The 27,832-nt window shown below is 41.6% G+C and overlaps 1 protein-coding gene across 1 annotated transcript; it reads left to right on the top strand.

The window, feature by feature from the left end:
- Positions 1–216: 216 nt before the first annotated feature.
- On the top strand, positions 217–27,477 carry si:dkey-250d21.1 (uncharacterized). Its single transcript, XM_061751273.1, has 11 exons — positions 217–595; positions 1,861–1,981; positions 5,850–5,957; positions 6,055–6,088; positions 10,132–11,930; positions 12,017–12,047; positions 18,620–20,388; positions 21,431–21,476; positions 21,563–23,370; positions 24,256–24,292; positions 25,360–27,477. The coding sequence occupies exons 1-11, from the start codon at positions 501–503 to the stop codon at positions 26,901–26,903; spliced, it is 7,392 nt and encodes a 2,463-aa protein (XP_061607257.1). The 5' UTR covers positions 217–500; the 3' UTR covers positions 26,904–27,477.
- Positions 27,478–27,832: the final 355 nt, after the last annotated feature.

Below are 27,832 nucleotides of genomic sequence, written 5' to 3'. Positions count from 1 at the left end.
GATTCAAGGCTATAACCTATACAAATCAATTTGACGAGACTTGACACTTTAACCAATATTTTTTAACACAACTTTATAATGTGTTGTATTTGATGAGGTGAAATGAATACTGTACATGCGGAAATTAAAAAAAAAAGGGGGGGGGGGGCAAGCCAGTGGTTTGGCGTCGCTCGGTTTCACATAACGAAGAATCCAGGCAATGAAGGCTATTCTGTCCTCTGCTGGCCAACGTGTGTAACTGCAGTGTTTAGTTCCTGGTTCATATCACGCTCTCGGTGACTCTTGGATCAACACGCAGCATCAACTTTTTAAGAATGGAAGTAGTCGAATCTTAGCCCGCCCAAAAATACTTGCAACAAGAATAGTGTTCATATATACTGTTACTGGTAAAGGTTTCGCCGCAGGATGAGTCTGTAGACTCTTCTGCAGGTTTCGCTCTCAGTGGACAACCCAGCTAAGCTAGCTAACTGGCTAGTTAGCGAGCTACATTGCTATCCAAAATGAGTAACTGTTGTGCTGCAGCCAACTGTGACTACCAGCAAGTGGGGCCCGATAACAGCACCCCGCTTTTCAGCTTTCCCTTGGACCCGGAACGGTAAGGTTTTTTCCCCATTGTAGAGTGGGACGTATACGAGGCACCGAGCGTGCAGAAATATGTTAGCCATCTGCCATTAGCATTGTCTTTAGCTCAACATCATGTTGGCTAGCAGTGACACAACTCAGTTGAAAATGGCGCAGACTCACCACACTCCCTAAAAAAAAGTCGCCATAAAATAAAGTGCAGTATACTCATTAGTTCTGAATGAGAAACTAACAGTAGTGATGGTCGTGGTGTTATTTTGTAGTGTTCGACATAATGATAAAATAAAAACAATACGTTGGAAACTTTTTGTTGTGCAATTTGCAAACCCTTATTTGTAAGACACTCAGCGCGGTAACGTAGTAGAAGTTTAACTTATTTGAACATCGTCATACTACTTCTAGTTTTCCATTTATCGTCGGAATAGCATTAATAAATTCCGAAACATTTACGTCGTTTTGCTTTTTACTCCATTATGAGAATTGCAATTCTGTCCCTTTTCCTCGCTTGACAATCACATCAAGCTGAGTCTTGATTGTCACTTGGTTAACTCGTAGTACAGCGTTGCATCGTCAAACTTAAGTTTAAATTCCCTCTCGCTCAACTCGAAGTGCAGCAGGCGTATCCGAGTTAAAATAACCTAGTTGCTGACGGGTCATGTCATGTAATACATTAGTTCTACCTGCAGAGGATGTGTTTCTACTGTGTTGCATAACAATTATCACGTTTAAACAGTTTTAAATGGGGCGGTTTTATCAAATAATATGTAAATTGTTAGTCTGCCTGGTGGAGATTAATAAAAAAAAATTTAGCCCATGTCTGTCAAACCTTTTCAGCATTCTCTGTCTTCCAGTACTTTTTAATTAGCCGCTTTCATTGGTCATTGGTTTAATTGGCTGCCGTGGTTATGAAAAGAAGTATTTAAAAAAAATAATAATAATGAAGAAGGTAATAAAAATAATTAGTTGTAACTCTTGGAACTGTATACTCACTTCAGCACCCCCTCTGAATTATGTTGTGAAGATCAAATCACATGAGTCATGTTACAATAAATCTCTGGTTTAATCATGAACTGAGAAGAGAATAGCATATATTCAACTGGTTTGTGGCTATAGCTAAACATAGCCACAAACCAGTTGTAAACTTTATTTTTCTGACTGAACTCAAGAAGAATGGAAGAAAAATGGGAAAATTTAAATCGCCCGTGTATTTTTTATAAACATTGATCGCCTGAATGAAAAGGACAGAGATTTCTGATTGTGTTTTTACTGTATTTTTAGCTGCAATAAATGGTTGACGAACTGTTGTCGCCAAGATTTGGCATCACGACCTCCAGAGGAGCTGCAGAAATGCTACAAACTTTGTGCAAAACACTTTGAGGCTTCTTTGATCTCTCATCAGGTAAAAAAGCAAAAAAAAAAAAATGTTTGTTGATCTTTTAATCTGTCATCTTGCATATTATGCTTGTTTTACGGACACATTCCACAGGCCCCTTTTTTTTTTTTTTTTTAAATCGTATTCAGTCCGGTTATTTGGGCTTACTTAGCAAGGTTGTTTTATTGTGACAAACCTGACTATGCCATTGTAGGTAGTAGTGTTGTATTATTATTATTTTGACCTCTTTGCATGATTTTGGTGCAAAAGTAGAGGCTATGGGAGTTGCGTGAGAAACAATTTATTGGACTCCAGTTTGAACTAATGCAGATTATAAACCCCAATAGATAACACTAAACAATTATTGTTAAATGTACAGCGCCTCCACTTAGAGCTTGGCGAGATGGCCTAAAATTAAAATCACGGTATGAAGCACTTATTCTGGTGTGTCGCTTCTGTACATTTCACATCAGTTTATGAGTTAGCATGGCTTCTCCGTCTTCTCCTGTTCGCTCTTCTATCCATATCTCACTGGCCTGCAGACTAGTTGGCGACCTGATGGGGATGTGGTTGCAGAGATAGCTCTGTGACGTCTCCTGAAGATTAGCTGGGTCTCCAAGGAGTCCTGGTGAAATCGAAGATGTTCGAATTCATTGGAGACCATTTAGAGGCTCGTCTCGTATAGAGAAAAAGCTTAACGAAGTTTAATGTCACAAAACTGGAATCAAGCAATCACCAAAATTTATGCGGACAACTCTATGAATGCCTACTTCAACCTCTGAAAATATCTGAACAATCGGCCCAATATTTTGGATTTTATGGATGTTAAGTGTTTTCCTCACCATATGATCACAATATATAAAAAGCTTAGCGTTGCTTAATGTCACAAAACTGTGATCAATCATCACAATTTTTATGGACGTTAAAACGTTTTCCTCATTATAGAGGCTTGGCTCTATGTCTGTGCTCCGGCGGCTGAGCATAGCACACAGATGCTGACGAAACGTCAGGGCATGTCGCCCCTGTATTTGAGGGTTTGACAGCAAAAGAAAGTAATACTTGTCATAAATACATTGTTAGTGAAGTAAGTATTATTTTACTTTGCTGTCAAACTCACAAATGTGCCGCAGGCAGTAAGCTACACTTGCCCGCAACAAGAACCGCACCTGCCGCACATTACTTGTTTTTCTTCGATTATAATGTTTTTATAATAGTGAGAAGCCAAAATTTAAATCACAATTGAAATTTGATTAATTGCCTCTTTAGGCAATCAATCAATATTAACTTTCCACCTCTGTGTTTTAAAAAACACCTATGTTGTACAGTGCCATAAAAAAGTATTTGCCTCTTTTAAAATTCACATTTTTTTGCATAGTTTCCCCATTTTAAGATAATCAAACAAATGTAAATATCAGACAAAGATAAACCAAGTAAACATAAAATGCAGATTTTAAATAGTGTTTTATTTACTATTATTTTTATTTAGCTACTTCATTTAGCTACTTTTATTTAGCTACTTCAAAACTACATGGCCCTGTGTGAAAAGGTAATTGCCCCCCTTGTTAAATCACAAATTAACTGACTAATCACATTTAATGTTAAGCTGAGTTCATTTTCACTGACCAAACCCAAGCCCGATTAAGTCCCGAACCCAAGCCTGATTAAGTCCAGACCTGTTCAATCAAGAAATCACTTAAATAGAACCTGCCTAACAAAATGAAGTCGGCCAAAAGATTGCAAAAAAAAAAGCTCCAACAAAATTCCATGATCCAAAGAACTTTAAGAACAGATGAGAAATAAAGTAATTGGCCTCTGTCAGTGTTGAAAAGGTTAAAAAAACATTTCTAAAGCTTAAGGACTCCAACAAACCACTGTGAGCGCCATTATCCACAAGTGGAGAAAACATGAAACAGTGACGACCTTCCCAGGAGTGGCCAGCCTACAAAAATTACCCCACAGCACAGCGACGACTCATCCAGGAGGTCACAAAGGAACCCAGGACAACATCTGAAGAACGCAGGCCTTCCCTGCCTCAGTTAAGGTCTGTGTTCATGACTCAACAATAAGAAAGAGACTGGGCAGAAATGGCATCCATGGCAGAGTTCCTAGGCGAAAACCACTGCTGACCAAAAAGAACATAAAGGCTCGTCTTACCTTTGCAAAAAAAAAAAAAAAAACATTGGAATGGTTCCCAAGACTTTTTGGGAGAATATTCTATGGGCTGACGAAGATAAAAGTGGACCTTTTTTTGTAGGTGTGTATCTTGTTACATATGGCGTAAATGTAACACAGCATTTCAGAAAAAGAACATCACAACAGTCAATCGTGGTGGTGAGAGTTTGATAGTCTGGGGCTGCTTAGGCAATGTAGGATCTGGATGACTTGCTGTGATTGATGGAAAACCGAATTCTGCTTTTGACCATAAAATCCTGAAGTAGAATGTTCGGCCATCAGTTCATCACCTCAAGCTGAAGCGCACTTTGGCAGGATAATGATCCAAATCAACTTCTGAATGGATTTAAAAAAAAAAAAAAAAAAAGTTTTTGGAGTGGCCTAGTCAAAGTCTAGACTTGAATCCGATTGAAATGCAGCGGAATGACATTAAAAAGGCCATTCATGTGAGAAAACCCTCCACGTTTTGCTGTATTCAAACAATTCTGCAAGGAAGAGTGGGCCAAAATATCTTCACAGAGATGTGAAAGACTCATTGCCAGTTACAGAAAATGCTTAATTCCAGTTGTTGCAGGAGAGGATGGCCCAAACAGTTCTTCAGTTTAGGGGACCATTACTTTTTCACACAGGGCCAGGTAACTTTGAATAGTTCTATCCATCCGTCCATTTTCTGTACCGCTTATACTCACTCGGGTCGCGGGCGCCCTGGAACTTATCCCAGCTATCTTTGGGGGAGAGGCGGGGTACACCCTGAATTGGTCCCCAGCCAACCGCAGGGCACATATAAACAAACAACCACTCGCACTCCCATTCACACCTACGGGCAATTTTGAGTCTTCAATCAACCTACCATGCATGTTTTTGGGATGTGGGAGGAAACCGGAGTACCCGGCGAAAATCCACGCAGGCATGGGGAGAACATGCAAACTCCACGCAGGCGAGGGCGGGATTTGAATCCCGGTCCTCAGAACTGTGAGGCATATGTGCTAACTAGTCGTCCACCTTCTCTGGAGACGTCTCTGAGACCTCTTCCTGGTGAGAGCACAAGCAATATTTTGGTCTCCGGGTCCCAGAGTCATCCTGACTGATCATCCTGGGCAGTTTCGGTGACGGCTCCACAAGTGAGCTAGGCCCTTAAGTGATAACGAGACTTGTCAGATGTGTAGCTTATTTGCCGCCACAGTGGCGAGGATGAGTGATTTAGCAGCTCCGCACCGTGGTTAGCCACGTGAGCTAGCCAGCCGCAGCTCGTATCTGGTACAAGTTAGCTAAGTGCCTAGCGTTTCCCCGGTAGTTCCCCTGCAACCGGGAAACCAGGGACGATGGGTGACTGTTGGATGTAGATGCACATTTGACTGGCAGCTCCTCCTATAAAACTTTATATCCTTCGCCAAATCAATACCATATACTGCTTATACAGCATATACATCGCACCTCGCACACCTAACAGCATTAAAGACTGCATTATATGATGCTTTATTTTTTTATTACTTGAGAATTGACCAGTGAGTGTACAGTATATTGGTCCCCACTAAGTGGTTTAATGATGTAATTTTTGTTATAGTTCACTATCAAAACATTTAAAAAATCTTTTTATTCAGTAATGTAAACTTGACAGTGTTTGACTTGTGTTGACTCCTTGGATAAGTTGAATAAGTGATTGTTTTAAATATTGTCAATGTTGTCAAGTTCATTTTATTTTTTTTTCTTCTCCCATTTCTAGAGTTCCTCAAAATGTGTCTTGAACGACGATGCTGTTCCAACGATATTTGACTCTGCTGTAACCACCAATAATGAATCAACGTGCAACAGGAAACGTGCGGGAAGCCCTGTAAGTGTGTCAGTCACAGTCTGACAAATGTCTCTTGAATTTTTTAAATCAAATATTAAAATGGTAAATAACTTGATAATTATTATTCTTAATACAGGTGGAAGAGGAACCCAGCGTAAAGAAGGCAAAAGGTAAAATTCAAAGCATGTAAAACAAAATAATTAAATCATGACATAAAGCCACCCACTTTTATCCTAACACCGTAAAGCAGTACAATATACTTTTCCAAAAGCTCACAGTTCTTTTACAGTCATACAAGTATTACAGATAGGTTAACCACTGTATAAGATTCAAATACTCATGCTTGGATGATGGGTAATATTTTTGCTCCTAGTACATAAGAAAATCAATTTGTTACAAATGGTGCAAAGCGTTATTCTGTATGCATTTAATGTAGAGCATAAATTAGCCTTAACACATAGTGAGCAGAGGAAGGATGGCCGAAGGAGGGTTAACTTTCACGCATCATGCTTGATATATTATTAACAGTCATTAGTGTGTCAATAAGTTAACCGCTGTACAGTGAAACGTAAACAATGTACGTGTATATATTACCTCAAATCTGTTCCAATACATTTTGCTCATCAAAAAATTTGTTTGTTCCAATTAAAACTCCATAATCTTCTATGTGTGTCAGATGTACCAGTAAAGTACCTGGAAATGAAAGTTGAACTGTGGATCTCTTGTCATTCATAGTCGTAATGGCGTTGCGTGTACACGCAGCGGCTTCTCTCTGTCCCAAACGAACGGTGTTTTCCTGTCTTGTGTTTTATATGTCAGTGTTTTTTAGCCCGTCTTCGTCAAGTCTACATGTCCCTAGGCGCAGATACAGTCGTAGTTTCATAGGCAGAACTACTTTTACGGAGTTAAAGTCTGCTCTCACAGAGGAGCTACGGAACTGCGGTCTGCTCTGGGTGGCTACAACAACTCCGACCCCCATTCCTGCATCACGCCCTCAGTGGAGGCACCACGAACGGCAAAGGAGGAAGCAGAAGCTAAACCACACAAGCCGGCAATTCCCACCATCGTGTTGGCCAATGTACGCTCTCTGGACAACAAGCTGGATTATATTTGACTACTCTGCTCTACCTGTAAGACTATGAGAAGAGTGCTGTGTTTTTGTGTCTGTGGAAACATGGCTTAAGAGCAGCGTCCCAGACAGCGCCATTCAGCTCGACCGACTAGCATGCTACCGAGCGGACAGAGCTCTTGTCGAGGGAGGTAAGACCTGCGATGGCGGGCTCTGTGTTAATCAGCTTTGCCTGGTGCCGGGACGCTGTCTTGGTCAGTCAACAATGCTCACCACTACTGGAGTTTATGGTTATGAAGTGCCAGCAGTTTTATTTGCAGAGCGAATTTACTACCATACTGCTTGTGGCTGTTTACATCCCTCCAAGCTTCATCAGGAGTGAGGCGCTGAGTGAACTATAACATCACATCAGTGAGCAGCAGACAGCCCACCCAGATGCGTTCCTCATCCTGGCTGGCGATTTCAACCATGCTGACCCCAAGACTGTGTTTCCAAAACTCTACTCAAGCATTCACTTTCCAACACAGGGAAATAACACTCTGGACAATGTTTTACCCCCCTGAGAGGAGCCTAGAAGGCCCTTTCCCTCTCCAACCTCGGTGCCTCAGACCACCTCACTGTAATGCTAATGCCAGTTTACAGACCACTGGTTAAGGTCACCCAACTAGTTAGGAAACAGGTACGAGTGTAGCCAGAAGGGTTCCTAGAGGGACCTCAAGACTGTTTTGCCACCACAGACTGGACTATGTTCAAACAGGCTGCCACCTACAACTCCATCACTGAACTTCAGGATTACACAGAGACTGTCATCGCCTACATTAAAAAGTGCATGGATGATGTCACCACCACCAAGTCCATCACTGTTCGTGCTAATCAGAAGCCATGGCTGACTGCGGAGGTCTACAGACTACTGAAGGTCTGCAACGCTGGTTTTAGATCTGGCGATGAGGAGGGCCTGAGGACAACTAGGGTCAATCTGTCCTGTGGTATCAGGTAAGCCAAGAGGGAGTACTCCAAGAGGATCGCCACCGCTTCACTAACAGCAGTGACACCAAGAGTCTGCGGCGTGGTATTCAGACCATTACGTACTACAAATCCTTACCACAGACCTGTGACAGCTCAATCTCCCTGCTGATTGAGCTAAACAACTTCTTTGCTCGCTTTGAGGCACACCTGCACACAAGTCTCCACCCTCTCCTGGTGCCCAGGTGCTGTTACTGACCCGGGACAGCGTGAGAAGATCCCTCGGCAGGCACAATGCACATAAAGCCCCGTGCCTAGATAACATACTTGGTCGTGTTATGAGGGACTGTGCAGCTGAACTCCGGATGTCTTAACGGACATCTTCAACACCTCCCTGAGTTAGGCTGTTGTCCTTACATACTTCAAAGCCACCACCATCATCCCGGTCCCAAAGTCGTCGTCTCCCTCCTGCTTCAATGACTACCGTCCGGTAGCACACTCCCATCCTGATGAAGTGCTTTGAGCGGCTAGTCATGCACCACATCAAGTCCTTCCTCCCACCCTCCTTGGACCCCTTACAGTTTGCATATCTGTCCAACCGGTCTGTCGATGATGCCATCTGCACTGCCCTCCTCTCTGCGATCACACACCTGAACTCTTAAGGACTCATATGTCAGAATGCTGTTCATAGACTTCAGCTCAGCATTCAATACCATCATTCCACAACAACTGGTTCACAAACTGGACCAGCTGGGGCTCAACATATCGATGTGCAACTGGCTGCTGGACTTTCTGACAGGGAGACCGCAGGCAGTACAGGTCGGCAGCAACACATCCAGCACCATCACCCTGAACACGGGGTCTCCTCTAGGATGTGTGTTGTGCCCCATCCTCTTCGTCCTGCTGACCTATGACTACACACCGATACACAGCTCCAACCTCTTCATCAAGTTTACAGATGACACAACTGTGGTGGGTCTCATTAGCAACGGGGACGAGAAAGACTATAGGAGTGTGGTGAGCCGGGTGGTGCACGGACAACAATCTCTCCCTGAACATGGAGAAAACCAAGGAGATTGTTGTGGACTTCAGGAGAGTGCACTCCCAACATGCTCCCCTGAACATCAACAGTGCTGCGGTGGAGAAGGGTGCGCAGCACCAAATTCCTGGGAGTGTACGTCACAGAGGACCGCTTCTGGACCAGCAACATCTCATCACTGGCCAAGAAAGCTCACCAGCCTCTCTACTTCCTGCACATGCTGAGAAGAGCCAGAGCCCCGACCCCCATTATGTAATCGTTCTACAGAGGGACCATAGAGAGCATCCTTACCAGCTGCATCAGTGTGTGGTACGGAGCCTGCACCGCATCTTGCCGCTAGACTCTCCATTGCATAGTGAGGGCAGCTGAGAAGATCATTGGAACCTCTCTTCCCTCCCTGCCGGACATTTACAGCACCCACCTCAGCCGCAAAGCCCTCCGCATAGCGGGGTATGTCACCCATCCATCTCACAGCCTCTTCAGTCTGCTGCCATCAGGGAGGAGACTGGGTAGTCTGCGGGCCAGGGCCAGCTGACTTAAAGAATGTTTTATTCATCAGGCTGTCAGGAAGCTGAACTCTCTGTCCGCTCTGCCCCCTCTACTTCACTTGTCCTCTGCCCACCTGAACTCTGAACCCCCACACACATGCGCATGCACACACACTTCCCCACACTGCCTTCTAATTTATAAATGTCTTTGTGCCTTGGTACTCAGACTTTGACTTTTGCACGTCTCCTAATCTTTATTTGCAGATTTAATTTATACTTTTTATACTGTTTATACCATAGTTTTATTTAGCTTATTTTTACTGATTATTATTTATACCATCTTTTATAGCACCGTGGGGCTTTGAGTATATAATTTTAATCCTCTGTATGTGCTACACATATTGTGGAAATGACAATAAAAGAACCTTGTATCACGTAATCTCAAAGTCAAATGTGTTCATTCTACAGCAAAAATAAAGGATGGCCTCCAGTGCTTTTGGAGGAGACTGTACATGAACCAAAGTTTTAATAGGGTGTTATAGTTCAATAATAATGCTATTTTAATCAATAATTTTGTAGACAATATCAGCCTTTGTCAGCAATTTCTCAAAGAAAGTCTTAATTTTTACTCGGTAATGTGCTCTTTCCCATCAGAAAACATAGCGGCACCAAAAGTGACTGAGGAGACAAAAGATGTTTCTGGTGATGACATTACTACACCTGAACAGGAAGATAACCGAGCAGAAGAGAATATAGGCAGCTTCAAAGCTAAAGAGACTCTTAAGGCCTATTTCAAAGAAATTCTTGCACTGACTGGATTCAGCATCAACGGTGGAAACATCAACACAGATGAGTCGACTGGTGAAGCAAGGGGTCAGCCATCTCTCAAGAAAATCTGTGTAGAGAAAGTTGATAAGAAGGAAATCCTACAGTTTAGTGAGAGACTAATGCGAGAAGAGATCCAGAACAGCCTGAGGCATGCCCGATTCTTCTCTATTCTGCTCCAAGATGTGACCAGTATAGAGGGAAAGGAGCAGATCCCAATTTTCATTCGATCTGTCACAGAGGCCGGGTTCCCACAAAAACACCTTGTTGGGTTCCTGCCTTGCAATTTGGATGCAGACAATCTATTTAACCATCTTATATCAGAATTAAGAAATAAGTGGGGGTTAAGGATGGAGCACTGCAGAGGACTCTCCTATCTAGTTACGGGACGCATGTGTCAGACAATGCGAGACCTCACTTGCAAAATTTTACTGGAGTTTCCACAAGTTGTTTTATCACCAAGTGACCCATATGCTTTTAATATATGGATTATTCGTTGCATGCCAGTGCCAACAATTCAAACTATTGTAGACACTGTAGAAGAAGTGGCCTCATTACTCAGGAACACACCTGAGCTATACAAAAGATTGGAAGGAAAGATCCAGATGACATATGGCCATATAAAGGGAGAAGTGGAGAGAATCAAAGCAATCATCAGTGTGAATTGGGAGTGTGGCACTGATGCCTTTCAAACCATGTTGGATATCTTGGAGCCTTTCCTGAACTGCATCAATGAAATTATTTCAAAGGTGGATGAAGATACAGCTGAACAGATGGCCAAACTCAAGCCAGTTCTGAAGAATTTCAATTTCATCATGACATTAGTTGTTCTCAAGAACACCCTCTGCTGTGTGAGCATACTCAACTCCAGTCTCAGGGGAATCATTAGCATGAGCAGTACGTTGCAGTACACAATTTCAAATGCCTTAAAGCTGGTAAGCAAATACCAACAGGACATTGCCATATTCAATAGAAAATGGTTTTCAGATGCGGTCGGTCGAGCCAAGAAGCTTGGTGTTGAAGTCATCAAACCTGAGGTTGACCATGGAGATGCAAATGATACCTCGCTAGAAGACTTTTACAGAGAAACTTTAGCCCGACCCATCTTACAGTATCTTGTTGCGGAGGTCAAGCGAATTTTCAGTACAGAGATGGTGAGGATTCTGAGATGGCTCTCTTTAGTACCATCCTACATGGCTGACCACAATTTTAGCATTCGTCGTGATAAGGTAGCAGATGCCAATTTGAACAACCTTGCAAGGCCTGACACATTCTATGAAGAGCTTGGTTGTTGGGAAGTGAAGTGGAGGCATGCAAGCAAGCGCAGGATTCTGCCAACCACAGTGTTTGCCACACTGAAGATACCAGACATCGGGTTTTACCCAAATGTGCAGAGCTTGTTGAGGGTGTTGGGCACTGTGCCATGTGTAAATGCTGAGGCAGATGTTTATGGGCAATACCATATGGTACTGGAGCGATGCCACGCCTATCTGAAAGACACACCGGAGGACCAAAGACAATGCAGCTCGGCATATGTCTATGTGAACCAAGATGTGCATTTCAATGTTGAACAAATGGTGGATTCATATGTACAGAAGCATCCAGACATACTGCAGATGTTACAGACCGTGAGTAGATCACTGTTCTAAAATTAGAATTGTCATGGCCAGTAAGAACATTTTTAATAACTGTGACAATTTTGCATCTATTACAGGATGAAGAAATTAAAGATAAGCCTTCCATAGGTAAGATGATTTTGTTTTCATTGTTGCTAATCAATCATAATTGCACTCTATGCAGTGGAACCTCGATTATCAAATGTATTCTGTTCCGTGACTCAGTTTGTCAACCCATACATTTGTGAACCAAGGTAGTGTTTCCCATTAAAAGGAATGGAAATGCACTTATTCATTCCAGCTGCAGAATGTTATATTTACCTTATTTTTATCGATGTGTGTGATTAAAAATGTGTACAGTACAATATAGAAATAAGTGAAAACACACCTTTATGAAGAAATAACACTGTGTGTTTGTTAGCAAATCACTGTGCAGCGTCTTGGCCTTTTCGTAAGCAGTACTGTGTGGTTGAGGACCCATATTGCATTGTGGTATATGGCAGCCATTTAGGGCTAGCCGTATCCATGGTGAACATAAAAAGGCTGTGTAGTCATGCGATTGAAAGACTGCATGTTAAAATGCAAGAAGGGGAAGGGAATTTACAGGGCCAATATTAGACCACAAAGCGTCACTAGCATTATTAACAGCAAGCCCTCATAGCGTGGCCTATGGTGGAACCCAAGCAGACCTTCGCCGCTCTTGTTGCAGTTAACCCTTGCTGGCTGGGACCAATGCCTCCTTCAGCCATCTAGTAAAGGACTGTGGTTAATCCGTCTTAATATTTAACAGCTCGACTGGATAAGTGTTGCAGATATCTATAATTTATTTTTGCCTAGTCAAAAAACAAACATTTTTGATATCCCTAACTATGTTATTCCTCTTCACAAATAGTGTTTCAGATATCTGCAGTCTTTTCACTTGGACAAATGATCACTTTTTTTTGTTTTTGTTTGACATTACAGATTGCTAATTCATTTGCAGATACAGTAGACCCCCACATACTCACGGTTTGGTACCTGCAGATTCACCAAAATATATTTTTATTTCATTGCAATTTTAATGGCTGTCAATTATACATAGATCTTCGGTATTCGCCGTCCAGCCCGCTCCCTATCCCCTGCGGTCCACTGTATCTCCTATGTGTGACGGAATTGTAAATATCTTTGACTCCAATTTTTAGATATCTGCACTTACTAGTCATAATTCCAGTGCAAGGTATGTTTCTGTTTAGGGAACGTCCATCCATCCATTTTCCGTACCGCTTATCCTCACTAGGGTCGCGGGCGTGCTGGAGTCTATCTCAGGTGACTCTGGGCGAAAGGCTGGGTACACCCTGAACTGATCGCCAGCCAATCACACGGCACATTTTAGCAAACAACCATTCACACCTACGGGGCAATTTAGAGTCTTCAATTAACCTAGCATGGATGTTTTTGGGATGTGGGAGGAAACCAGAGTACCCGGAGAAAATGCACGCAAACCCGCGCAGGCACGGGGAGAACTTGCAAACTCCACACAGGCAAGGCCGGATTTGAACTCGGGTCCTCAGTACTGTGAGGCAGATGTGCTAACCAGTCGGTCACTGTGCCGACGAGGGCATAATTAATACAATAAAAAACCTTATATTGGGGCGGCACAATATTGTAAAAAAAATGACATTGCAATTTTTATTTTTTAAACCTGCAATATATAGATATTGCGATGTGAACTAATAAAGAATCAGTGTTGAGAAACTACATTTTCTACGTGAAATAGTTCTAAGTTAAGTTCATCGTTTAAAAAATGAACTAGTTCAGTTCATAATTCAAAATTTGGTACGGAGTCATCGGTCCAACAACAAAGTTCAGTTCCCCCCCCCCCCCCCCTCCCATTGCCATTTTGTTGGCATTTCATTTCCCCATTGTTTCCACCCATTCAGTCCACACTAGTAGCCAGCTGCAGCTTTCATCCTACAATCTCAAAAACATGAGGAAAAACTTGCTTGAATGGTGTTTTTAAAATGAGGAATTAAAACAAAAACTTTTGTCCTTAATGTACAAACAAAAACACGGCACACAGTATGACAGGAACAATGGTGAAAGGACATTGATAACTTTGCATTCCTCAGCGCTGTATTTTCAAAATAATATATCTGTTCTTATATTACAAAATTCCATATATGCGAATTAGTCTCCTTTTGGCAGAATTTGCTGTTCAAAACTCAAAATAGGCCATTTATGTGAATCGTATAGATCCGATTAGTTTTTTTACTCCTTGAATGCTGGCAGCGAGATCCATTCCACGAATCCACCATCCACACACAAGAGTTGACGAGACCAGGAAAAACACATCCGCTGCTTCTGCTGTTAAGAAGTAACAGTCATTTTACAATTATCTAAATGTCGCTTGCTACTTTTGTCAATTATTGCTCATTTAGCAACTATTTAGTGCGCAAGACTACGACTTTGACTTCCGCATTGGGCGCTGTTTGCTCCAATCCAAAGCACTAGTGACGTTTAAGTCTAGTTCACTAATCAAACGACAAGATGGTCACATGACCTCACACAACATCTTGTATTAGGGTTCCTCGTCATAGGTATTAACACTAGATAAGCCAGCCCGATTGATCGACGTGCGTACGTGGCCACCATATTGGGAAGGTTGTCGTTACCATGAAGACAACGGTGCACTACCCGTGTTTACATTTCGATGAACAAAAACAACGGCTTTCATGTATTGTAGTATTTATCTGGCACTGTCTTCCCAAACGTGGATATTTCAGCCCACTTATAACTTGAGAAAACACCTAGCAGTAAATTCCAGATGTAGTTTTGGTTGTGCATACATACATGCACGCACACACACTGTAATATCAGAATTTGCACATTCACATTTTTATTTTTATTTTATTGATGTTCATGCTGTTCATGCAAAAACAGAAGATACTATTTACCCAGTACTTGAGTAAGTATTTCAATGTACTTTTTACTCTTAAGTAATTTTTTGGACTACGGTACTTCTTACTTTTACTGGAGTCACATTATTGTCAAGTAGCAGTACTCTTACTTGAGTACAATATTTGGCTACTCATCCATGCTTTTATCTCAAGTAGACTTGACTATTGTAACGGTCTTCTAACTGGACTCCAAAAAAAGAGAATTAAACAGCTGTAGCTCAGTCAGAATGCTGCAGCTCTAGTTCTGACCAGAACAAAGAGGTCAGAGCATATTACTCCAATTCTAAAGTCTTTACACTGGCTTCCAGTCAGCTTTAGAATATATTTTAAAGTTCTGCTACTGGTCTAGAAATCACTAAATTGTTTAGGTCCTGAATACATGAAAGAAATGCTAATGGAATATATAAACCCAGGCTCTGAGATCGACAGACTCAGGTCAAATAGTGGAGCACAGAGTCAAAATATTAAAAGATTGTACACGCTGAATTTCCTATTTCGCTCTTCAGAATGAAAAACTAGGCAGGAACGGATGGGGCAGTGTGAGAGGTGCGTTCAACGATCTTTGACATGCTTTTTTTAAGCAAATGGGGTCTTGCGTGGGAAGAGTGCATCAGGCCATGGCGGCAGAGTGCATTACTCACTTTTTTCCTTGTGACAACAGTACCTGCTACTTCCAGGTCTTTTTGAAGCTCTCCACAGGTGGTCCTTGGCTCTTGGACAACTCTTCTGATTATTCTTTGCACTTGTAGCGTATGTTGGTTTTGGATAAAAACATAATTAATTTTGGACGAAGAATAAATAAGTCGAACTAAACCGGCAGTAACGCAGGCGTTAACTTCCGGATTAGTTCGATTTAGGGTAAACGTTAGAATCAAACTCTTTGTCTCGTAAAGGGGCACCACGTCTCTTCTTATATTCGTAAATTTTAGGAAAAGTGACGAAAAACCTCGATCAATATCTTAATCTAGAAGGCTGCTACATTTATGAAATATGAGTTCTCGATTACAGAGGTTTATTATTAACTCAGAACACACAAAACACAAGGCGTGGAATTTTATAGTAAATTTATATCGAAAGGGAAATCTACAGGGAAACAATACAGAGGGATTTAACTACAGAACAAAGGACAGACAAACATTGGTAAAAGAAAAATAGGCGTACGAAAAGGGAAATAGGACATCGTGGGTTTCTGGTCTAAAAACTCAAATGTGAGCGTGAAATAAGTTGAGTCATAGTGAGAGAGAACAAAGTTGGGATTTGTGTGAAGATAGTATCTTCCCCAAAATTATAAGGGAATAATCTTGTACATTCTGACAACCATTGTCGTGCTACTCACAACTGTAGATCAGCTGGTCTTTGGGGATGGTCTTTCTCCTAGCATCTCAGGAGGAAAACGAGGCACGTGTAGTTGAAGAAGAAGATGCACCAAAAAGTACACCCAACAGGCGGGAGAAGAAAAAGGGAAGTTGTTCATGACGCATTCGGTGGGAGAATACGACCGTTCCTCTTCCTGGCTTTTTCAGGATCCGCTGGCACTTCCGATGGCTCACGCTTGGCTGGGAGCGTACCTGGTACTTTTTGTAGCCACTCGTCTGATTGCTTAGCGGTGACCCACGTAGGCCGGGAGCAGCAGGGAGGTTAGCCAGGAAGAGCCAAGAAGCAAGACACGAGCCAAGAGGAGGCGAGAGTCAAAAGTTAAATATCCAGGAGATGTGTCTAAGAAACAGGGGAAACTGGAAAAGACCATACCCATCAACTTGAATGTTGGTCTCCTATATAGCCATACAAATGGTGTAAAAATCATGTATTAGTATTAAATACTCCCAACTTTGTACTCTTACTCATAGATCAAGCATATAGAATGATTGTTTAAACTTTTGTCTTGGCAAATCATCTGCTTATTGTTCAATACAACATTTCATACTGTTTGGCTTCAAATCAAGACGAACAGTTCTCAAAGTCTTGCAGCTGGACCTGTAAAGCTGACACAATGACACAGACATCAAGTCATACTTTTGGAGTATTTCTGCAGAGTTCGTAAAACATCAAAACCGACATTTATCTTTGGTTAAAAAAAAAAAAAAAACTCAATGCGAGTCCACAGGTTTGTAGTAATGCTCGTGCGCCAGCAATTGTTTCCAGTGGGCGTTTGGCAGTGCCTTGCGTGCATGTTTTGATGATTACATAGTTCATTGCTGTATTTGAGTTCTTGAAAAAGGCGGTGATTAAACATAACTCAAGGTCCGGGATTAATAGTTCAATCTTCAATTCTGCACATCAAGGGGGTTTTTGATGACTGTAACCCAAATTTTTCGGGGAGCTGTTAATTAATTTAAGGCCCAGGTGAGATAAATTAGGCATCCTTGTGGCCGTCTTGCACAGCGGGGCGGCTTGAAAGAATGCAGTTTATCAAGTTGTTGGTGGGGGGTTTGCTATGACAACTGGGCCATAGTCACAACACACTCCTCTGTCAGAAATCTTGCATGGAGCACCTGATAGAGGTGTGAGTGTCATCATTGTGGTTGTGTTTTACTGTTCTCCTGGCATTCAATAAACAAGAGTGCATCAGTAACTGTGGCCCTCCTTTACCACGTGAGTGCATTACAGTGATAAATATACTTTAAAAAGCTATTGAAAAACAATGGCTACAAACTGCAGGTTTCCGCGACAGCGGGGATTTCCATGACAGACAATACGTTCCACAGAAAAATCTGTGATATAGCATGGGCACCAACAATGAACAGTCATGTAGCAGGGTAATACTGTACAGTTCTTGTCCAGTTTCTTTGAATCAAACTTTGCAGTTTACAGTTCTTGTATTCCTAAACAGAAAAATGTTTGAACGTTTGAGTGTTAAGCTTGATTCATTTCTGACTTCTTGGAGAAGCTCAGTAAACCTGCTCAAATTTTGGTATAAAAACGTGAATCCAGTTTAAAATTCTTCATCTGTACACGAACTTACGTTTGGAGTCGTCAATACAGAATACTGATACTTGATGATGCCATTAAGTCTTTCAGTTGTGATGAAAATGTTTTACATCAAATATTGTTTCAAAACAAACTTTTCTTGAAGATGGCATAAGTTTCACTTAAATATAAAACCTTGCCATTACTAACATTTTAACATTCAACTGGGTGTTTTTTTAATAGTTTCTCATTTAAATGTAGCCCGTAACACAAAGTGTGGTGTCTCAGTCTGAACACTAGGGGGCACTGTGTAAAAGTGGTACATACGGTAGATAAGAGGAAAAGAAGAAATAAGACAAGTAGGATGTCATGTTACCTCAGTGTGTTAACTACAAAATAAAGTGAGTAAAAAGAAATGCAAGGCTGCTTCCTGAGAATACCACAACTAATGTAATACTTTATCACACCATCACTCGTCTTTACTCAATGCGCCACGCTGTAGCGACTTCATGACGGCAGCGCAGCTGGATCAGGCGTAGCCAAGTGACGGGGCTCGAGAAACTTGGTGCTTGCCAGAGGGCCCGTCGCAGGAACTTCCGCCCAAGCTGAATTAATCATACGTTTTGCTGAGCATAATTTGCAGTCGTCTAACAAAGTCATCCTTTTATTACATTAAAGTATCTCCACACAGCAGACGTGGCTCATACACCCCTCTGCCTGGCAGTAATGTCTGGCTGACAAATTTGTGTCGGTGTGTTCGTATTCGATTATTCTTTCTGAGTCAGGGTACGAGTATAGACATATAGTGTCGGCATTGAATTAATTTTTTTAATGAACTTACCCCCTTATCTCTTACAGTGGCAAGCCAAGGAAACCATGCTGAAAAAGACACTGAAGATGAATTAAATATAATAAACATGGCTATGGATGCTGAGAATCTTGTAGATATGAAGTGTGCTGAGACGGATAGAGAAGCTTTGAAGTCCGCTCTACAAGCCACCGTGACGGCTGCATACAACAGCCAAAGCTGGCAACAAAATGAGGTTTCTCCTTCTCAGGATGGAGAAGTTGAGTATGTCACCAAATCTGAAATGAATGAAGTCCTCACTGTGTGTGAAGAAGCAGTCAGAGAAGGAATTCTCATGGAAGCTGGAAGTTCATTCTTTTCATTGTTCATCGACCGTGTTGTTAAGATCGGGACGAAGGACTATCTTCCACTCTTCCTTAGGTTTGTGGATAGTTTTGATGTCATGCGACTGGAGTTGATGGGATTCCTGGAAGCAGATCTGGATTGTGATGCTATGGTGCGTCGCCTCATGGAAATAGTTACAGAGGAGTGGCGTCTTGATTTGAAAAACTGCAGAGGTCAGGCATACCTTGGATCTGGTGATGTTTCTTACAAACTAAAAGCTTTTGCTTGCAAAGTGCAGGAAAAATATCCCCTTGCCATTAGCACACATTGCTCTTGCTACTCATTCAACACATGGTGGTCAAAATCTATCCCAGTACCTGTTGTTAAAAGAGCCCTTGATACATTTGAAGAGTTGGTGATGTTTTTGGGCAGCAGGACCGCTCTAGAAAAACAGCTTGATCATGTAATTGCCTATGGTCTTCGGGAGAGCTACGAAAAGGTCCAAGAATTGCAGGGGACGTACTGTTCCAATTGGCAAGAAATGCACGATTCGTATGAGGTGTTTGTGCAGATACTGGAGCCCCTCGTTGAGTGTCTGGAAAAAGTTAAAAACAACCCACAGAGGTGGACAATTGCTGTATCTGAACATGCTGGGGTACTCTTAAACAAACTGATGCAATTTGACTTCATCATTGCCATGGTTATCATAAAGAATACCTCTTCTTTTACTAGAGAGCTGAGTGCGGGTCTTCAGAGGGATCATTTCAATGCAGCATTCCAGCTATGTCAGATCGCTGGCATTGTGGCTACTTTGAACAGAATAAAAACAAATTTGAAAGTATTCCACCAGAACTGGTTTGATGAAGCATGTGCAATTGCACAAAGTCTAAGAGTGCCAATAGAAGTGCCTGAAAACTGTTTGCCAAGAGACAGCTTAATAAAGCCAGTAGGATTTTACAAAGATAGCTTAAGTGTGCCCCTAGTGGATAACCTCATCAATGCCGTGAAGGATCATTTTTCAGAGGATCACAAAGAAGCTCTTAATTTCCTCTCCCTGGTTCCTTGCTTGGTTACAGTGAGTTACATGTTTGAGAGCTTAAAATCAAAGCCACCTCTCTACAGCAGTGATCTTCCCGATGCTGACAACTTCTTCACTGAACTCTGCTGTTGGAGAGTAACATGGAAGACGAAAGTTGCCTCAGTGACTATTCCAAATTCAATATTTCACACACTGCGTCTGCCACTCATGCAGTACTTTGGCAACATCAATGCACTCCTTCGGATTATGTCTGTGCTACCCAGCACAGCCATTGAGGACTGTGGAGTTGTAATGCGTCACAAGAAGTTCCAAGAGTACCTGAGGAACACAAATCTCAAAGACAGGTCCCTGTGCTTGGCTGTGCTACAGGTGGGCACAGATTTCAACAGAGATCTTGACCGCATGGTGACCCAATGTTTGAAGGTTACTCCACAAGCCCTGGAAGGTATCTGTTTGGTGAGTGCTTTCGTTAAACGGAACTATACATTGTGTTATGTGTGCCCTGTATTGTATTCCGTAAGCAGGTTTTCCAGTAGAGGCAAAATGCTATGAAAAATTGATTTCACAATTATCTTGACCAAAATTACCCTACTAATCAGTCTTATGATAGCATCGCAACATGGGAAAATTGTCTCGGGCCCAAGCTCAAGTAGGCTGATTTTTGTTGTTGTTGTTTGGGGGGTCTTTAGGGGGAGCTTTATGGTCCCGCTTGGCTGGGGCCCTCGGGGAGGGGTTGGGTCTAGAAACGTTTCTAGATAATACTAAAAAAGAAATGTAAACATAAAAATCACATACATTCTCTTAAAACGTCGCATGCATGAAAATTTGCAATGTTGTAAACCGTTTCAACCCTGTTCTCGAGAGTATCCTAATATGAGATTTTATGCATTTTGTGCTTGTTTTTCTCTCATTAATAAGAATGAGGGTGGGCGCGTAGACAACAATGAGTACCGGCCTCGCTATTTCAGCCACCACGGTTGCACTGAAGTCTCATATATAGTTAGGTGTTGTTGTGAAACATAATATACTGTATGTACTGTATACTTGTAGGCTATATTTAAATGTGGTTTCCGAGTGTATAAATGACTCCCACGAAGAATCTCGTGAGGGATTGGAGTCTGAGCTGGGTATCGAAGAGTGATATCTAGCTAACAGATGCAGTGATATGGAACAATCAAACCCAAGCTGTTTTTCATAATTAAATTAAGGAAGATGAGTGATCCAATCAGAGTAAAGCTCATTGAAATGTTGCATAAGAATGAGAAATCCGACCCTCTCAAATACCTGGCGGAAAAGAATATCTTGAAAAAGGCCATTTTTCGCATGTCCAACCAAAATTATCATGCAAACGAGATAAAAGGACATCAGACGATCACAATTAAATAGTAAAACAGGGATGGAAGGGGACCTTTAATGTAACTAAATGTTCATTTCATATTGAAAGTTTTGTCACCATGCAATGTATTTGTGTGTGATGAATGATTCTGTGTTTCCATAGGATAAGGAATCCAAAAGTTTAATCAGAAACGCTGACAATATGGAAGGTATTGAATTTTTAGTCAGCCGAAATAATCAATTTTATAGCCCTGATATCATAAATTATTTTTAACTGTTTTCCTTTTGCATGTAGTTGACAGGACTGTCAAGGTAGAAAGTGATGAGCCCGAAATTCAGCAATATCCTGACATGATGGATGAACAACAACAACACATGAAGCCAGTAGAGGAGAATGGACAAATTGGAGATAACCGTCAAAGTCTGGTGACAATATTCAGACTGGCTGCAATACTGGGGAAAAAAAACATTGGGATCATGGACCTCTCTGAAGAGGAAAAGGAGAATTTCACCCAGGACCTCAACATGTGCCACTGGTTCAGGAAGGAGAACAAATGTGCACTGTCCATGGGTGAAGCTGAAATTGTAATGTTGCTTATAGAGGGAATCAGAGAAGTCATACTGAATGAGATACAGGAATCTCCATTCTTCTCACTCATCACAGACAAACCTGTAAAAATCGCTGATGAGACTCACCTACCTGTTTTTGTCAGGTATGTCCGAGAATCTGCTCCAAAAGTAGAGCTGATGGGTTACTTGCCATATGACAAAAACTGTGATGTTGATACTCAAGCAAGTAAGCTTGCAAAAATTCTAACAGAATCCTGGGGCTTACCGATGGCACACTGTCGAGGACAAGCATTCATGCACCTGGGCTCAGGTTACCAAAGCCTAAAGAAAATGTCTTTGGACTTCCTCGAGAGCAATCCACTGTGTGTTGTAACACCTAGTGAGTCCTGTGGCTTGGCCCATTGGCTCGTAGGAAGTGTCCCTTGCCCTTCGGTAGCAAAAATGCTGGATATCACAGAAGATTTGCTACTGTTCTTTGAACAATCTCCTTGTCTAGAAGAACAGTTGGCAAAGGCTGTTGAAGGGCTGTTGAATATGCCAAGGGAGGCCTTGGAGGAAATTCCAGAGACATGCTGTTCAAGATGGAAGAAGAGAGAGGACTTCTTTGACATACTAGCTGACACATTGGAGGGCATTCTCAGCTGCCTTGATGCTGTCTGTTCTAGTGCCAGAGGTGCCATGTCAATGTATGCTCAAGTTCTCTCTACTGCTCTGAGGAATATGGATTTCATTGTCACGCTTGTGATCTTAAAGAATGCTTGTGCTCCTCTTCGTAACTGTAGCACTGTCTTCCGCTGTGGCAACCCTGCTGATATTCTTTGTGAAGTGGAAAAGATCCCTCCAATCATAGAGACTCTCAACAAAATGTTGGAAAATGTAGGCACGGTACACTCCACTTGGTTTGAACAGGCATTTCAGTTAGCTACCAAAGTAGCGCCTCATCAAGTCTGTTTCTCTCAGGAGGCCAGCAGCTATGATTCTCCAGAGACATACTACAGAGAAAATCTCAGTATCCCCCTCCTGAAAAGTCTCGTTGATGAAATGAAGTACAACTTTTCAGACAGCCACTTGAAGGCTCTATCGATACTGTCTCTACTGCCATCCTGCAATCCGCAGCCCATTCTTCCAGAATCCACAGACAAACCTTTCAACTTCTACCTATCAGATCTTCCAGAACCAGATGCACTTGAGCAGGACATCAATGCATGGGCTACAGTCTGGAGAGACAAAGACCAGGATGTTGCTCCTCCAACATCCATTGCTGAAACATTAGTTCATCCTGAGTCTAAGAACCACCCAACAATAATCTTACTTCTCCGGCTAGTAGCTGTGCTGCCCAGTGTCAGCATTGAATGTGACCTAATGAAGTCCACTTTGAACTCAATGAGAGATATTTTAAGGAACACTGTATGCAAAGGTAACCGGACAGCTCGTGTTATGCTCCTCTCTCACAACACAACACTGCAGAGGCTTCCCGAAGTCATTGCCAAGTGTATTGAGGTTGATCCAGAGAGCAGTCCATGTCTTTCACAAGTAAGTCAGTCCATGTACTGTGCTTAACTAATATTTCAGGCCACCTGTTCCTGTTTGTCTCACAGACCACCCAGCATCATAAATTGCTATATTACGGACACTTTCATTGAGGTCTCAACATTTTATGATTTTGAACAGGCATGAGGCATTTCAAATTCACCTTCTAAAGGCTTCTTTATACTTGCGCGGGCGGCAACCGCACTGACGTCACTGCGGCTATCCCGCGCGCAGTTTGACTTTATACTCGAGCCCAACCCACGCGCACAGTTTTGAAAATGTGCTGTACTTCTCCGCCGAGTCGGGGGCGTCGCTACGGCTGGTATTGCCTAGGACACCACAGGGTGGAGTTTCCTCAGCATTTTTTGGCCATTTCCGGTAGCCGTTTTTACTTTCCTTTCCCGAACAAGGAACTAAGCAACAAAAATGGTGACAGTGGAACAGTGTCTGCTTAAACAAATGGACCTAGATGACCAGATGATACGTTTAATTATGCTGCAAAATCGATCAAGAAGGCGGCAGTGGTATGTGGAACCAAGGGGAACGCGGAGTACGCCATTACGGCACGTGACTAAAACGGACCAATCACGAGAGATGGACTTTGCTATTTTTTTCAGTTTTTTTCTAAAACCGCACATTTGAAAATTCATGGATAATTTTATGTTTTAAATTAAATTTAAAAGATATTCATACTATTGTATTAATACTAACGATTACATAAACTATTATTGCCATTGTTGTTAATTTAGTGCAACTGTGACATAAACCTTACATTGGGTGGTGGTCTAATATATTTGTTAAGCACTAAAAAAATTTATTTTAGAATGGTCAAAGTACTTTTGAATTGGTACTATCAGCATTACATAACCAAAGTTGTGCTTTTTGTAGGTCATGGAAACATTAGGAGCCCTAAATCTAGGCAGGGGTAAGTGCATTGATCAAAGTTTCGACACATTCATTGAGGCACAACAAATAAGTCATTAAACGAGAGAGAATCCTAGGCCCCCATGAATCTGAGTGATGTCTCTTACTGAGACGTCTTGAACAATCCTGTGCTTCCAATCATGTTTCAAGTATATTAGATTTAATTCAATTAAACTTTATTATTGTAGCCCCAGTTTACCGCAGATGTTATAAAACACTTTTTACATTAAGCAGGTCTAAAATGATGTGCCTCACACATTAAGAGATTTTTTTTTTGCATTTTACAGGCTATAAGTCACATTAATGGTGGAAATAGTTTTGAAATGATTCGTCTTGGTCACATTTTTGTCTCTTTTTTTTATTTGACAAAAACCTGGCATTTGATCAGACGTGTGTAGACTTTTTGTATCCACTGTGGCAGCAGTGTAGTTGTCTGCTGTACGGCAAGCAGGGGCACGTCCTACAATGGTGGAGAAAGAGGTTAGTGACCTAAGAGTACTAGAGTTGTGATCAATAAGAATGAATACTCAAGTGATACATTTTAACAGTAAATTAGTAGGAATAAAGAAGAGTAGGAAAAAGATATGTGGCTCCAATAAGCAACTTTAGCAGGCGCATATAACGCACACATTTGTGACCTGGAAGTCATTCACCACAATAAAAATGACAAGGAGATTAGTTTGCTACTATGATTATCAGATAAGCTTAAAGTTAGCCTTGCTCCTTCCATTTCTGACTTGAGTATACAAAGCAAGGTCTTTGAATGGTCAGTTAGATTGATTCCAATCCGTTGAACTCCTTTGATGGATTTGTTTTTTTGTTTTTTTCCCCTGTAGCATTCACTGCTTTAAACATATATTCCCAAAAATGTCTCCACGCAAAAATGTCCTTAAAAACTTAAACTTTGAAAATTTCTAATTAATAGATTATTGATCGCTACCCTCCTTTTTCCCACTACTGGGTACCACCGCTGTAAGTCTTGGGAAATGATTAGTGGGGTAGGCATTTTTGTGTGTGGGCGTCTGTGTTCCATTTAGTACAATAATACATTTTCATATTTACCAACAGGAGCTGACAAAGAAGAGTCGTCAAACCAAGAGGCACCAATAGTAGCCGATGCTACGAATGAATCTGAGAAGCTTACAAGTGGAGAGGAGAAATCTGCTGAAACTGAAATCGTCCTGGAAACTGTTCAAGGACCAAGACAGCCAGTGTCTTTTTATGAGCCACTGTTGCGTGAAGAAATTATCAAAGAACTCTGGGATTCTCAGTTCTTCACAATTATCACTGAACAAACTGTTGACATTGATGGTGAGGTTTATGTCCCACTGTGCATCAGGTACTTAAACAAAGAGGATATCCAATGTGAAGAAACATTGGCTTTCATCCCACTCCTCGAAGACTCTGCTGTCCTTTTAGACGCAATTGAGACCACGCTCTCTGAAAAATGGGGGCTAAATATGGCATATTGTCGAGGACAGGCCTTGCTGAGTGTCGGTGAGGTTGGTGCTCAGATGGGAGCCGTAAGCTTAGCAATAGCCAATAAATACCCTCAGGCAGTAAGAACTATCAGCTATGGTTTGTCCCTCAATGTGTGGCTGGCGAAGTCTTCTCCAACAGCAGAAGCAGCTGATAGGACTGTCCAGATTGGTAAAATATTACATTGGCTTACACAGGATACAGAGCGGCAGAACAAACTGGAAGAAATGATCCTCCATGTGTTTCAAAACAATGAAGGAAAGGGGAATGAGCTGAGGGACATGCTGATGAAGAATTGGGAGAAGAGTCATGACATGCATGAGGTGATGGTAGAGATTATCGAAGCTGTCCTGCTTTGCCTAAGTGAGCTCAAACATCAGGGAAGTGTATCAGACCAGCAGCAAGCATCACAGTTCTTTGATTCAATCAGAAACTTTGAGTTCATCCTTTCATTGGTGGTGCTGAGACATGTCTTGTGTGAAACTAAAAAGCTAAGTCAGTGTCTTCAGGGCAAGCCCTTAGACATGTTACTTGCTGTGAATAGTTTGCCAGATCTCAATGCTTCTCTCAGGAATTTGATGAGTGATATTGACACGCACCACAAGGCATGGTTTGAGGAAGCCGTCACGCTTGCATCTAAACTACACATCCCGTTGTTGCATTCAGTTCTCCTAGAACCTTTGAGTGAGTTTTACAAAAATGCACTAAGTATGAAATTTGTCGAGCACTCAATATCAGAAATTGATGACCTCTTCACTGAAAAGGTAATGGATACCTTCAGGTGTCTTGAGATTGTGCCTTACGCCATGTCCAAAGTAGAAACCAACACACTCAGCGGTCTTGTGCTGCGCCTGTACAAGGATGACTTGCCAGATGAGGTCTCGCTTCAAGATGAGATGAAGTTGTGGAAGGAGAAGTGGTTAGACCCCCTGGCAGGCTATCTTCCAACTACTGTACTCGACACCCTCAAGACATCACAGATAAGAAGTTTTAGTAATATCGAGACTCTTTTGCGACTCCTGGTCATTTTGCCATTTTCAAGAAGGGAGAGTAATTTCAAGCAGGGCAAGAGAAGCTTACAGGAGTTTATACAGCAGGAAAACAGATCCCTCACTGAGCTTCATCCTCTGTAATAGCTGCAGGTCTTCCATAGAGAGATGGTGCCGCCACCATATTCAAGAACGATTCAACTCGAGTTCTGAAATCAACATTTCTGTATATTATTGATTTAATGGATTGTCCGTTTGTTGATAGTTTGTTAACCCAAGTTTTTGATATCTGATTTTTCCTGTAGTTTGTACAGTTGTATTGTTCCAATGGGACCAACATAACAATATTTGGGGGGGGGAGGTTAAAAAGTAATCCTTCACTGACGGTTATCAATGCTTGTGCCTTGATACAAAACAAATATTTCCTAATATGTAACATAAAATTTGTCCCATTGGCATTTGAAACAGCTACAGTAGTTTTCTCATTACCAAAAATGACCACGCTGTCATCAGTCTCACTTTTAAGGGTTATTTTAAATTTTTTATGTCACACTTTTCCTTTACTTGTGCGCGCATTGAAATGTTCTGACAATTTCCCATGTTTCCTGTCACATTGCAGAACTGAATTTGCTGTAAACCTAGCTTTTAAAGAATGTCTCCTTGATGATAGGAAAAGCATATATATTTGTCAAAAAAGTAATAAAAGTGTCCAAAAAGATTCATTTTGAGATTCATTCTGTTATTTGTCTTGAAGATCATAGTGTGTTAGAATTAGACACAAGGTGGCACTGTGAGTCTATAGTTGCATTATTTCCCCTTACTAAAGGTCATCGCAAGTTTATAAAATATTTCAATTTACATTCCTTAGTTGAAGAATATTCTTGTCTTTGAATGACTTATTCAAATAAGCTGAAATTTGTTTCATTTTTTGTCTTCTTGGTCCCTGCCGTGTTGGAATGTGAAGCTGATCAGATCATACCAGTTATGCAAATCATTGCTCTTTGGCTTCAATGTTACCATTGTGAGTTAGTTAATATGTGATTTCTCAGCTCAACTGCTTTCTGTTGGACAAT

The sequence above is a fragment of the Phyllopteryx taeniolatus genome, chromosome 17 (genome assembly GCF_024500385.1).
Source record: "Phyllopteryx taeniolatus isolate TA_2022b chromosome 17, UOR_Ptae_1.2, whole genome shotgun sequence".
NCBI lineage: Eukaryota > Metazoa > Chordata > Actinopteri > Syngnathiformes > Syngnathidae > Phyllopteryx > Phyllopteryx taeniolatus.
This window is presented reverse-complemented; position numbering and strand designations above follow the sequence as displayed.